This window comes from Impatiens glandulifera, chromosome 9 (genome assembly GCF_907164915.1).
Source record: "Impatiens glandulifera chromosome 9, dImpGla2.1, whole genome shotgun sequence".
Lineage (NCBI taxonomy): Eukaryota > Viridiplantae > Streptophyta > Magnoliopsida > Ericales > Balsaminaceae > Impatiens > Impatiens glandulifera.
In genome coordinates this window covers 16,617,750-16,632,655 of record NC_061870.1, presented here as the reverse complement: position 1 = coordinate 16,632,655, position 14,906 = coordinate 16,617,750, and the positions used below count along the sequence as shown (strand labels likewise).

The 14,906-nt window shown below is 26.4% G+C and overlaps 1 protein-coding gene across 1 annotated transcript; it reads left to right on the top strand.

The window, feature by feature from the left end:
* Positions 1–9,669: 9,669 nt before the first annotated feature.
* Positions 9,670–11,067, top strand: LOC124915392 (zinc transporter 1-like). The gene is made up of 2 exons (XM_047456098.1): positions 9,670–10,300; positions 10,581–11,067. The coding sequence occupies exons 1-2, from the start codon at positions 9,690–9,692 to the stop codon at positions 11,038–11,040; spliced, it is 1,071 nt and encodes a 356-aa protein (XP_047312054.1). The 5' UTR covers positions 9,670–9,689; the 3' UTR covers positions 11,041–11,067.
* The last annotated feature ends 3,839 nt before the right edge of the window (positions 11,068–14,906 follow it).

The following is a 14,906-nucleotide window of genomic DNA, read 5'->3' as shown; positions in this document are numbered from 1 at the left end:
TAATTATATATATATATATATATATATATATAAATAATAAAAATAATCTTTTTTTTTTTTTTTGAAACTAATTTTCTTTTCCTGTTAGGTTAGATTATTCTATGTGGTTACATGATAATTTTTTTTTTTTTTAATTTATAAGAATGTTGTATCTGATAAAGTAGTGTATGAGTTACATTATATGTGATTAGGATGAGAGTAGGAATGTTGCTTTCCAAGTGAATATGTTCAATCAAAATAATCTCTTGTCACAATTTTTTTTCTATTAAAACGAGAATAAAAGAGGTTGAAAAAACTAATCAAACGAATTGTGAAATCTTCGAGCATAGATGGAGGTAGGGTGAACAAACGGGTAAATCCAAGCCGTATTACCTAATCCATATTCAACCCAAATTAAATTTACTCAACCCATAACCTAACTCATATTAATAAATATGGGTTGAGTAACCCAAATTAATTTTTTATTTTTCATTAACATGTATTTGACTCATTTAACAATTTTTTATCCGTTTAACACGTTTTTAACATGTTTAACACATTTTTATCAGTTTAACACGTTTTTAACATGTTTAACACATTTTAAACTTGTTTAACACGTTTTCGGCACGTTTAACATATTTTGACACGTTTAACACGTTTTTCATTTTTTGACACGATTAACACGTTTTTAACATATCTAACACGTTTTGACATGTTTAACACATTTTGACACGTTTTTCACGTTTTCACATTTTCACATTTTTGACACGTTTAACACGTTTTTGACACATTTAATAAAATTTGCACACGTTTAACACATTTTTCACGTTTTTGGCATGTTTAACACATTTTTAATAAGTTTAACACATTTTTCACGTTTTTGATACGTTTAACACATTATTGATACGTTTAACGTGTTTTTTATGTTTTGGCACGTTTAACATGTTTTTAATATGTTTAACACGTTTTTGACACATTTAACACATTTTTCATGTTTTTGGCATATTTTTCATGTTTTTTGCACGTTTAACATATTTTGGCATGTTTAATACGTTTTAGGCACGTTTAACAATTTTTTAACACATTTTGACAAGTTTAAACGTGCCAAACACGTGTTAAACATGCAAAATCGTATTATACATGCCAAAAACGTAAGAAACGTGTTAAATGTGTCAAAACGTGTTAAACATGTCAAAAAATGTTAAACATGCCAAAAACATAAAAAAGTGTTAAATGTGTCAAAACGTGTTAAATATATCAATAATGTGTTAAACGTGCTAAAAACGTAAAAAACGTGTTAAACATGTCAAAAATATGAAAAACTTGTTAAACATGTAAAAAATGTGTTAAACATATAAAAAATGTGAAAATGTATTAAACGTGTCAAAATGTGTCAAACATGCCAAAACGTGTTATATTTGCAAAAAAATTGTTAAACGTGCCAAAAATGTGTTAAATATGTCAAAAAACATGTTAAATATGCAAAAACGTGTTCAAATGTTAAAAATGTGTTAAATGTGACAAAAACGTGAAAAAAATTTTAAACATAACAAAATGTGCTAAAAATATGTTAAATATGTTAAAAACGTGTTAAAGTTGTCAAAACGTCAAAAACGTGTTAAACATGTCAAAAACGTGAAAAATATGTTAAATGTGTGATAAACGTGTAAAACGTGTTAAACATGTCAAAAACGTATTAAACATGCCCAAAACGTGAAAACATGTTAAACGTGTGAAAAATGTATTAAACGTGTCAAAAACGTATTATAAGTATGAAAACGTGTTAAATCTGTTAAACATGTCAAAAACATATTATAAGTGTGAAAATGTGTTAAACATGTCAAAAACGTGTTAAACGTGCCAAAAACGCGAAAAATGTGTTAAACGTGTGAAAAATATGTTGAACGTGTTAAACATGTCAAAAACGTGTTAAATAATAATGAAGATCAACGTAGTAAAAATCAAGATAATATATTGAAGTTGGAATATGGTTAGTTTATATTGGATTAATAAGAGAGAATTAAATTAAATTTATATAATTTTGGTAATTTTAACCCACCCAAATTAAACTCAACCCTACCCAAATTAACTTACCCAAATTAATATTTTGGGTTTGGGTTAGGGTTGGGTCAACCCATAATATGCTCACCCCTAGATTAAAGGATACATTTAAGATGAAAGAGTCGAGATTAAATGATATGTTTGAGATGAAAAGTTGAGATTAGAGAATAAACTTTGTTTGAGATGGAAGAGTCAAGATTAAATTATAAGTTTGAGATGGAAAAGTCAAGATTAAATGATAAATTTGAGATGAAGAGTTAGATTAAAGGATAAGCTATTTGAGCTAGAGGAGTCTCGTCACTCATAACAACCGTCTTAATATTTTTTTTATATAACCCTATGCAAATAATGGGATCCATGCTAGTTAAAAAATATATATATATATAATATATATATATATAATTATAATGAAACATAATTCTGAAAGTGTTCGGACTGTCGTGTTGAGAGCTGTGGTTAATTTGGATATATATGTGAGAGTAAATGGATACTTATGTCGGATTGTGAGTTGACCCGCCCATAAACTTAAAACGGTTAAAAATAAAATTAAAAAATACTATACGTATGTTTCGAACTTGTAACCTAAGAAAAGAAGTATAACCCTTTAACCAATTAGGATAATAACACTATATATTTTAAATTCAACACCAAATTTAATGAAGGCGAGACATTTTAACAATATAAGTTCGACATTTTAACAATATAAGTTCAACTTTTTAACTAATTAATATATATATATATATATATATATATATATAATTATGCTTAATCTTTAAAGTGTCCGGATTTTGGGGCCGATAGCTGTGGTTAATTTGGATATATATGTGAGAGTAAATGGATATTTGGGTTTAATTGTGGGTTGACCAGTCCATAAACTTAAAACGGTTAAAAATAAAATTAAAAATGTTATATGTATGTTTCGAATTTGTAATATAACAAAACAAGTACAACCTTTTAACCAAGTGTGATTGGAATGTAGTTTGCCGAGGGATAGTAGACCGATATCAACTGAAACGGTTAAAAAAATATGAATCAAATATTTGATTGACTAAAATGTGAGGTCACGATGTTAAATATTAAAAAAATATGAATCAAATATTTGATTGACCAAAATAAAATTATAAGGTTACGAGATGAAATGTTCATTTGAAAAAAATATGTGAAAAGATAAGTTGTTTATCGAAGTGAATAAAATGTGGAATAAACGTTCTAATTTTTATTTTAATATATTATTCGTAATTTATTAAGAATTTTAAATATTGAATACATATTATTATTATTATTATTATTTTATTAAATTTATATTATTTATATTTTTATCCGTTTGAATCGCACAGAAATATTTGTTGTTAAAATAAAAAATATTAAATTTTTAACTTTCTACGTTTAAAAAAATAAATTATTATCATATATTTTTTAAATATATTATTTTTCAAATCAAACAAAATTATTGAAATAATTCACAAATTATTTCAATAATTCTATAATAAAAAAGGTCACATGCATGTGTCTTTTTAACATTTAAAAATAAATAAAAAATAAAAATAGAACTTGTTTTATTTGATCTGTTTTTATTTTAATAATAACATTCTTAACCAATATTAAAATTGATCAAAACTTTTTTATTTTATTTTAATTAGAGCATTCTTAACAAATATTAAAATATATTAAAATTATTTTGATTCATTTTCAAATAAATATATAAAAAATAATACTTACAAAATTTTAATATTTTGGACATATTTTATATAAGTCGTTTTAACAAAATATTTGAGCATATTTAATTGCTATCAATTCACTATTCCATAAAATATCTAAACTATATTTCACAAATTAAAAACTAAACACTTTAATTTTATTTTAAAAGTTAGGTAAAGAAAAAAAAAAAGAGTTTTCACATATTCTTAATGGTTGAATAACATATTAGACGGTTTAAGGTCTTCTTTAGATTCAAATTCTTTTTAATTATTTTAGTTATTTATTTGAATTAAGATTATAACAAAATAAATTATTTAGTATAGGATTTTAAATGTTATTTATATATAATATAATTAAAATAATTAATGAGATATAAAAAAAAAATATTTAAAAATTATTCAATAAATAATATCACAGTATTTGAAAAATTAATAATGTCATCATAATATATGAAAGCAAAAAAGTCCACAAGTATAAATGTATAAACAACATTATTAATGAAAATGAGTTGTCAAGTATAAGTCAAATCTTAATATATAAAATGAGGGTCCCCTTAGATCTTGGGGATATATGTCTGAAATTTGTAGCAGCAAAGTATGACCCATTGAGATAAGAGTTATTAAAAATAATAAAAATAATAAAATTTTTATTGATATATATAAATAAAATAATAATATAATAATAAAATATTATATATATATTAACTAATTAATATTTATATATTTATATAATTTGTTTCAGTTACCCTATAATAATTAAAAGTGAGTTAATTGATTCATTTATTTATTTAAAAAATGACGTGTTATTTGAATAGTATATATATAAATTAGTTGACATTTAAAAAATAAAAAATACAAAAGTGCTTACAAATTTATATATCTCTATTAATTTTAGGCAAATTACCTAGGCGATTCTTTAATTATTTATATTGCTCACTCCACAAATTAATTTTTGAAACAAATCACCCTCCAACTTTTAGAAAGGTCATCAACGACCCTTCTTTCAACTTTTTTTTTTTGGAAAACAGCTTAGTGCCATTTCATTAAAAAAACCCAAAAGAGGGAAAAAAAATACAAAAGTTTAAGATCAGATCTAGACAATTTCTAGATTTGACAATGAAACAATAATTGAATTACAGACAATAACAATAATCAATTAGCGCCTACAACGTTTTTACTTTTATTTTACTTGTGACCTTCTTAAACGAAATATCCCATATATGACAAAACTTTCTATTCTCTTCATTTCTTTCGATTCCTCTCTAGGATTGAATGAGTGCATTTCCATATGAAGTTATATCTCTCCAAATATTTTCAGCAGTTCTACTTCTTCCACTGTGAGTTCTTGAATTTCTTTCTTTCCAGATATTGTAGATTACTGCTCCAAAGTAACATTTCAACATAATTACATAGAAGGATCTTCCTTTTGCTTTATTCTTCATCCACTCTTGGATTTCTTCCCATATTCTTGGAAAGTTGATGATGTTCATGTTTGCAGCATACATCCTCCAGATTTGTATTACAAAAGAGCATTCCCCAAATAAATGGTTTATGCTTTCCTCAACTCCCGAACATAGGACACAGTTGATATCAGGAATGTTTATATATTTTCGAATTCTGTCTTTTGTTGTCAACATTTTCCTGTATACCAGCCAGAGAATAAATTGGTGACGAGGAATAATCTTTGGAGACCATACCACATTATGCCAATCTACCTCCCGTCCTCTTGTTCTAACCATTTCCCATGTCTTTCCTGTAATAAACTTCTCATTGCTTTCTGTTTTCCAACTTATTTCATCATTATTTTCATTGAGTTGCCTCTGCCTCATTAGGTTTAGGATTCTATCACCTTCTGGAATACGCCTCAAAAGTGAATCACATCTACCTTCATATACGTCTCTAAATGAGTACTTGATGTATTCTCTTCTAACTCTGTTTCCTTGCATTTCTTCTTTGAATATAATGGAAATATTGTCCAGCCAAGGATCATGCCAGAATAGTACCCATCTTCCATTTCCAATTGTGATTTTCACCATTTTAAAGGCATTTTTTCTTGTTTTTATGATTTTCTTCAATGACCATGCCATTCTTTCAACTTTTTAGTTAAACACAAACGGCTTAAATTTAAGATATTATTAATTTTGATATATTATCTTTATTCTTATTTTTTATATTTTAATTATTAAATCGTTTATATATAATATTACATATATATATATATTATTAATTTTTATATTTATATAATTATTAAATCTTTTATATAATATATAAATAATATATATATTATTTATTTTTATCAATATGTATATTTATAAAAAAAAAATAAAGTTTAAAATAATTTATATAATATATATATTATTTATATATATTATCTCGAATTATTAATTTATCTATAATATTTATATAATATATATTTCAAAGAGGGTTAAAAGTAATTGAGTAGGTGGAAGATTTAATAATTATATATTAAAGGTCCGCCCCCAGGTACTTTGTTTTATATGAAAAAATATTTTAAGCTTAAGTCGTTATTATTAACCAAAAAATTGACGGAAGGGTCATTGGTGACCTTTCTAAAAATTGAAAGGTCGATTTATTTCAAAAATTATGTTGAGAGCTAAAAGGGAGCTATCCAAGTATTTTGCCCTTAATTTTATCACAAAATAATTTAAAAAAAAAATAATTTAAGATAAAATGTGGAAAAATATTCCAAAAAATATTTATATAACTCAAAAATATAAAAAAAAAACTAAATTGAAAAAAGTATTTATCATATTTATTTTAAATATTTTGTGTATTTTAAAATTTTAAAATTAAAGTAAAAAAAGTAAAAGAAAAATCAATTTTATATTAACCCTTAATGTTTTAAAATAAAAATTAAATCTATAATCGAGTGTAACCGAAAACCGAAAGGATTAATATAGTCGAAACCGCGACATTTGGATGGACGTTGGATTTTCATCCAACGCCTAGAAGCACGCCGCGTCGCCCGCTGCAACGAAAGAAGCGCGTCTTTGCTGCACAAGATCAACTAACGCCCCGTTAGCTGAAACGCAACGAATCGCTAACGGAACGCTCCGTGTTCACCAAAAGTGTCCGGAACGACGTTATTTTGCTTGGATCGTCGTCTTCAACGCGATAGCCAGGAGGATAAACATCCGCAACCATCTTTGATTTTTCAAAGATGAAACTTGGCTGTTTCTAGATGGTTTGACTCCATTCGAAAAATGAAATGATCACGCTACTATGGTGATCATTTCCCCTACATATAAGATTGTAATTACGACCTATATGAACAAGTTAGATCAAGAACAACCAAAACACTATCTTGAGTGTTAGACTAATTCGATCCACTTGGTTGCTTTAACCGACTTTGGGAGGCTGTAAATAGCCTTCCTTAACAATTCCGAAGTCAAGATATCAACTCTTAAGCCTCGAATCACAAAAAATCAAAAATCAGCCATTAAAGCTCCAAGCTTCTGAATTTTTTGAAATTTCGTGTAAGGCCTTAAAACTTGGATCCAAACATTCCAACTTCCCTTACGGTAAGTCTCCAATCACCCTTTAATTCCAACTTTCAGTTTAAAATTTGTATATTTAAGTTTTCAAAAGTTTATATATTCTCTGGTTGTTGGATTTTCTGATTGAAAATCAATCATAGGATCATTTTCAACCTTTCTATTTAGGTTAGAATCAATCAATTGATCTTAAAAAGAAAAACTCAAATTTGAATTTAGAAAATCCAAAAGTTGGGTTTTTTTGTTATTAGGCCAATCCTCAATAACAACTGCCTAGAAAGTTTCTCAACATGTTTTTAATTAAGTTGGACACATATTTTGATCATGTTTGATCAAAATAAAAATAAAATTAAAAAAAAATGAAAATTTTGAGTTGTTAAATTAGTCCAAATAAACCACCAATATTCATGTTTTGATATCAATCGAGTATATGAAGAATAAGGAAGCTATTGACAAGCTCTTTACATTTCAAAACAACTTTAAAACAAAAAACTCGATTTTGGCCATAAACTGTTTTTAACAAATTGATCATGATTTTAATGTTAATGATTGTTTTGTGAAGCTACCAAGTTCTTGGATCAAAGGATTCAAAACTCCATCAAAATTGCAAAACCTGCAATTTTGATGTTCTTGAGGACTAGAGGTCCGACCGATAAATTTAAGTCTAGACAGAGAGGTTCGACCGATGTTCTTCATCTAAGACCGAGATGTCCGACCTAGAATTTTTACATCTGAAGAAGTCAGGCCTATGACCTAGGAGTCTCGCACCCGACTGAGTACTCCCGAACCTAGAACCGATGACTTCCACTTAAGACCGATGAGTCTGACTGAGAATTTTAGCACCCGAACGAGAATTCTAGCATAGGACCGAGAGACCTTAACACCCCGACCCTAATTTCTTTTAAACTAATGTCCTTCAAATATTTTTCTCTCTAGTCATCATCAGTAACAAATACCAACATTTAAATAACTGTTGTTATAATTTTTAAAATACGTAAAAATCTTTGTATGTCTAGGACTAGAAGAATAATCGGTTAAAAGAAAACGTTATACAACTAATTTTCAAAAAGCATATTTATAAGTAGAGAACATTTTTAAAACGGATACGGGGATGAGCACGAAAGTTCTTTCCCGAGTATCACCAAATTACGAGCTTAAATAAATTTTGGTTAAAATTTGTTTGTACACATTTTAAAAAATCAATCGGTGACTCTGTTTTCAAATAAATAATATTTTAAATTAATTAATTTAAACAACGAGTTTCTAAAAAAAACAAATTGTATATATTATTTATATTTGAATTTAAATTAATTATTTTTAATTAATTTTAAAACTATCAATAATTATTTAATTTTTTATAAAATAATATTAAAATTTAAAAGATTTCTAACACGTAAACCGATGTTAAAATTTCCCGAACTTTGAGCTTTACATGGGGAAAAAGTTTTTTCGAGAGTTAAAAAAAAGATAAATTTTAAATACATTTATAATAATATTAATATAAACTAAATAAATTTGATAAACACTGACCAACAAAAAAAATAAGATTTGTATTTATTATGTGTAATACTTAATAAATCACAAACATTATTTGAATATAAAATTTAATCACTAAAATAAAAACTATAAAATTTAAGAGAACAAAATTGATATAGTTAAAATTAATAAAGAGACTAAAAAAAAAAATTAAGAACACCAAAATTAAAATTTCTAGACATTTTACCGTATAAATATAACACTAAATTAATAAACTAAACTTTAATAATCAATATGTGAAAATATCATACAAAAATAATATATCAATACTTACTCTTTTTTTTATTGTTACATAAAAGAAATGAATTAGTATATTGTGAATTATTAATACATTATTAATACAAACATTTTGATAAACTGAATTAATATACATTTATATTTTAAATTTAATCAAAATTCTTTAAAAACATACATGAATGAACCTACAACATTGTATTTATAATTTTTTTTTTCAATATCAAATTATTATTTATTTCCTTTAATTTGTATGAAAATAAATAAAAGAAGTATAAAAATTTATAAGTGAATTTTGTTTTTAAAAATATTGACATTATTATTATTATTATTATCAAAATCTAGATGATCTATCAGCCTCTTATTAAATTATATTATATATTACATATAAAGTATAATTATAAAATTAATTAATTTGATATTTCTTTCACTTTATTTCATTTACTTTTGATTGATGGTTAGTAATAATAAACAAATAATGTTGTCATTTAAAAAAATTGTCCATAATTACAAAGTCAATAAGTCATGTCATTTCTTTTTTTTTTTAAACTTGTATAGCTAGAATGTCGACATTCTCTGCTCATCTTCATACAGCCTTCTTATTAAATGAAGAACAAGAAGAAGAAAAAGAACAAATCAATCAAAACCAGTGATCTATTGCATAATCATGATGAATTTGAAGCCTATTTCATTCATCTTCTATGCTATAATCATTCTCATCCTTCTTCCTAAATCGCTTCATGCAGAATGCGAATGTGAATCTGATACAGACGACAGAGAGAGAGAGCAATCTCTCAAGCTTAAACTAATCGCATTAGCGTCTATACTAGTCGCCGGAGTAATCGGCGTATCACTCCCCAACCTAGGTCACAAAATTCCATCTTTAAGGGCAGAAAGTGATTTTTTCCTCGTACTAAAAGCCTTTGCCGCCGGCGTGATTCTTGCCACCGGATTCGTCCACGTCTTACCGGACGCATTCGAAAGCCTCAGTAGTCCATGCTTGGGAGAGAAACCTTGGGGGAAATTCCCGTTTGTAGGTCTGATAGCAATGGCTTCGGCCGTTGGTACGATGATGATAGACGCATTCGCTACTGGGTATTACGAAAGGGCAAACGTGAAGAAAGTTGAAGGAAAGATTCAGGTGGTTGGAGACGAAGAGATGCAAGAACACGAAGGCCACGTTCATGTCCATACTCACAGCGCTAATGACCATGCTCATGGCCACACTCATGGAACCCTAGAAAATGCAGATCTTCTTCGTCGTCATCGTGTTATATCGCTTAAACCCTAAACCCTAAAAAACTGACCTTACTAACCAAGGGCGGAGCCAGTACAAGCCGGGCCGGCCGGGTAGCCTTACCTTAAACAGCTGTATGTATTTTATCAATAACGACGGTAAATTAACGTTGTTATTGTTTATTTTCCGTCGCTAAAAGGCATTGGTGACAGCAAACTATAAAACTAGCCCGGATAGATTTTTTTAATAAAAATTAGCCCGGGTAAATTTCAAATCCTGGCTCCGCCCCGGTAACTAATCAAATGTTAAACAACAACTGGTGCAGGTATTGGAGTTTGGAATTATTGCACACTCTGTTGTGATTGGAATTTCATTGGGTGCATCTGAAAGTCCAAAAACAATAAAGCCACTTGTAGTTGCTTTGAGTTTTCATCAATTTTTTGAAGGATTGGGTTTAGGAGGATGCATTTGTCAAGCAAAATTCAAGGCAAGAACAGCCTTAGTAATGGCTACATTCTTTTCCTTAACAACTCCAATTGGAATAGTGGTGGGATTTGGTATATCAAACAGATATAAAGAGAATAGTCCAGCAGCTCTTATAACAGAAGGGATGTTGAATTCTGCATCTGCAGGAATCCTTATTTATATGTCATTGGTTGATCTTATTGCTGCAGATTTTATGAGTCAGAGGATGAGGAGTAATTTTAAGCTTCAATTTACTTCTAATGTCTCTCTTGTTCTTGGGTTAAGTTGTATGTCCATTTTGGCTGTCTGGGCTTGAATATATTACTTATTATCAATTTTTTATTGTTAAATTACTCTTTTTTGTATGATTATTTGTTTTATAATATGGTTATAAGAAGATTATATTTTGGATTATATCTTTAATTTTTGCTTGAAGAATAACAAACTTAACTTGGTCAGCTTTCTCCGTTCATGTGAAATGAACCGCCGCAACATAGTTATAAAAAAATTATTGACCAATTTGGTCAAATTTCAGTTTGACAATTCGTAGTAGAGTATAATGTTGTTATTCAACCGTCTTTTTGAAAAGACAGTTTATTTATTTATTTATTTTATAGTAAAGCAAATTTCATTCATCTATGTGTAAATACCGTAAAAAAAATATGAAAAACCCATAAAAGAAATTGATGAAAAATCTAAGGAAAAACAAAAAAATGGTGAAAAAACCTTAAATAAATGATTGAAAACCCAAAAAAATACTATGAATACTTTGTTATAAAATATAAAAATACACAAAATACACCCTTATACAAGTAAGATTCAAATTTTCTTTTAATATATATATATATATATATATATATATTAATTAATGATATATACAACACCCTTATACAGTAATTTCACAGCTTTCAGACCGGTAACAAATGCAGTTGCATAAAGTCCCACCTTTATAGACCCTCATTTTTAATATTTAAATTAATCTTATCTTTTCCTTTTATTTCTCTCCTTCAATATTAAATATCTATTATACAATATATATATATATATATATATAACTTTTTTTATCTAATATTTAATCTCTTATTTCCGTATTATATTATATTATATTAACTATTTAAATCTCATTTTATATAATTAAAAAATTTTTATGCATTGGCCCCGAATTCTCAGGACCAACCCTAAGTATAAGGGTACTATTGCCCCGACCAAAATTCTCAGGACCGCCCCTAATTGAGTGCTTATATGTATAAGGGTACTATATATATATATAATAATGTAATAATGACGACTTAATTTAAAATGTTTGAGATGTACAATAAGCTCTTTCCACATTATCCACAAATTAAGTAATTTCTCTTTCTTAATTTATTTATTTTAATTATTTTCTTTATATATTTTTTTCCTAATATATATATATATTTATCTTTCTTAATTTAATTTTATTTCCTAATTAATTTCTATTTTTATTTTTTATTTCTAATCATTATTTTTTTTTTGTTATCACTTACCATTTATATATTAATTTTCATTCTTCCTTCCTATTTTTTTTTTATTTATTTTCTCTCCACTTATTTTTTTTTATAATTAATTTATTTTTTATGTTATGACTCCTTATTTATATATAAAACTTCCTTCTTAATTATTATTATTATTTTATTTATTTTCTCTCAACTTTTATATATATATATATATATTTATTTATTTATTTGATATTTTAGCATTATTATGATATATATTTCTCTCTTTATATATTAACTCCTATATTTTTATTTTTGTTAATATAATTTTCAAATTCTTTTCATATTTATTATAGATGGTTTATTATTAATAATATTATTTTATTTTATATTTTCATTTATTATTTTATAATTTATATTAATTATTAAATATGTATTTTTTTCTTCATTAATTTTATATAAACTTATTAATTATTTTAATATTAAATATTTATTTATTTTTATATTTAATATTAAATAATTATTTATTTTTATATTTAATATTAAATATTTATTTATTTTTATGTATAAATAATTATAATAATATAATAATATTTAATATTATTTATTAAACTTACAATAAAATTACAATTTTTTTTTTTATATATATATAAATATATTTTCTCTCTTCTAATCAATTACTTTTAATTTTTTTTTCTTTATTTTATATATATATATATATATAATAATAATAATAATAACGCTTAATATGTATTTCTTTCTCATATAAATATATATTCTCCCTTCTAATCAATTATTTTTATTTTTATTTTTCTTATATATATATATATATAAATAAAAATAAAAATAATTGATTAGAAGGGAGAATATATATATTTATATGAGAAAGAAATACATATTAAGCGTTATTATATATATATATATATATATATATATATATATATATATATATAATAACGCTTAATATTATTTCACTCTCCTATATATAATATATTTCTAATTAATTTTCGTTTTTATTTTCTCTGAAATATATATATATATATATATATATATATATATATATATATAATAATTAATTTATTTTGTTATGTTATCACTGATTATATATATTAATTTTCTTTTCTAATTAATTTATTTTATTTTCTCTCTTCTTATTTTCTCTAATAATTAATTTATATTTTATGTTATTGTTCCTCATTTATATATAAAATTCCCTTTCTATTTTTTTGATTTTTTTTCATCTTATTTATATATATATTTATAAATTTATATATATATATATATTAATTTATATATATATAATTTTTTATCTCTCATAATTAATTTGTGTATTTTATCTCTCTTCATATATATATATAATTAATTTTATATAAATATATATTTATTTCACTGGTGAAAAAAGGGTCAAAACCGAGAGTTAAAACTCTCGGTTTTGACCCTATAACTTTCGGTGAAGACACCTTACCGAAGGTTTTAGTAACCCTCGCCATCCCTCGGTATTGACACTCTCGGGACTTCCATAAAGAGAAAAACCGAGAGTTATATGAAAACTTTCGGATTTTTCTCTTTATGGAAAAACCGAGGGTTTTACAAGACCTTTCGGTTTTTCTCTTTTTGGAAAAACCGAGGGTTTTATAAAGACCTTTCGGTTTTTCTCTTTTGTGGAAAAACCGAGGGTTTTATATAGACCTTTCGGTTTTCTTCTTTTTACAAATAACTTTCGGTTTTTCTCTGTGTGGAAAAACCGAGGGTTTTGCAAAGAACTTTCGGTTTTACCCGAAGAGGAAAACCGAGAGTTATATACAAAACTTTCGGTTTTCCTCTTCGGTTAAAACCGAAAGTTTTGTAAATAACTCTCGGTTTTCCTCTTCGGGTAAAACCGAGAGTTTTCCACTAACTCTCGGTTTTCTCCTTTTCAAGAAAACCGAAAGTTATATTAAAACTCTCGGATTTTACCCGAAGAGGAAAACCGAAAGTTTTGTAAATAACTCTCGGTTTTCCTCTTTAGGATAAAAACCGAGGGTTTGTCATATAACTCTCGGTTTTCTCTTTGGCTAAAAACCGAGAGTTTTCTAATATCTCTCGTTTTTTCCAAAAAGAGAAAAACCGAGAGATTTCAATATTACTTTCGGTTTTTTCCCCTAAATTTTCAAAAATGTGCGGATTATTTTGCTCGCAACCAAAACCTAACCAAAACCTGTTCAGCCAAACCAATATATTAATGATAAAAGAAATGCAGCATACATTAAACGATCACATTAATTGATCGTGAACATTACAAAATTCGAAACCAAACAAATATTCCGAACAATCTGTTATAAATTCAACTACTATAATGAAAACATGTTCATAATCGAAACAACCTTAGCTTGTGGGGGGAGGAGGTGGTTGTTGCCTCATATATAATTCGATTCTCTCCATTCTCGCGTTCATCTCTGCCTTCTCCCTCTCCATTTTTTCGGTAATCTCTAACTTCTCCCTCTCCATTCTTTCCACAATTTCTTGCTTTTCCGATTGCAATTCTTCCATTTTCCGTCTTCTTTCTTCATCTCTCTTCTCCAGTTCCTCCAGCTTGAGCTTCATTATTTGATTCTCTTCTAACAATCGCTCATTGTTTCGCTGTGAACTGTTTCCACTACGACGATCCTCACGAAAGTGTGTGGGCCGGACGCCTGATCCCATTCCGAACACTACCCCGTGTTTTTGTTGTCCGAACACCCTCTCC

Bases quoted from the DNA above. Each gene is read 5' to 3' on its own strand.
- LOC124915392 (XM_047456098.1), top strand. From the start codon at position 9,690: ATGATGAATTTGAAGCCTATTTCATTCATCTTCTATGCTATAATCATT. The intron at 10,301-10,580 runs GCTTAAACCCTA...ACAACAACTGGT, and splicing joins CGTCGTCATCGTGTTATATC to GCAGGTATTGGAGTTTGGAA.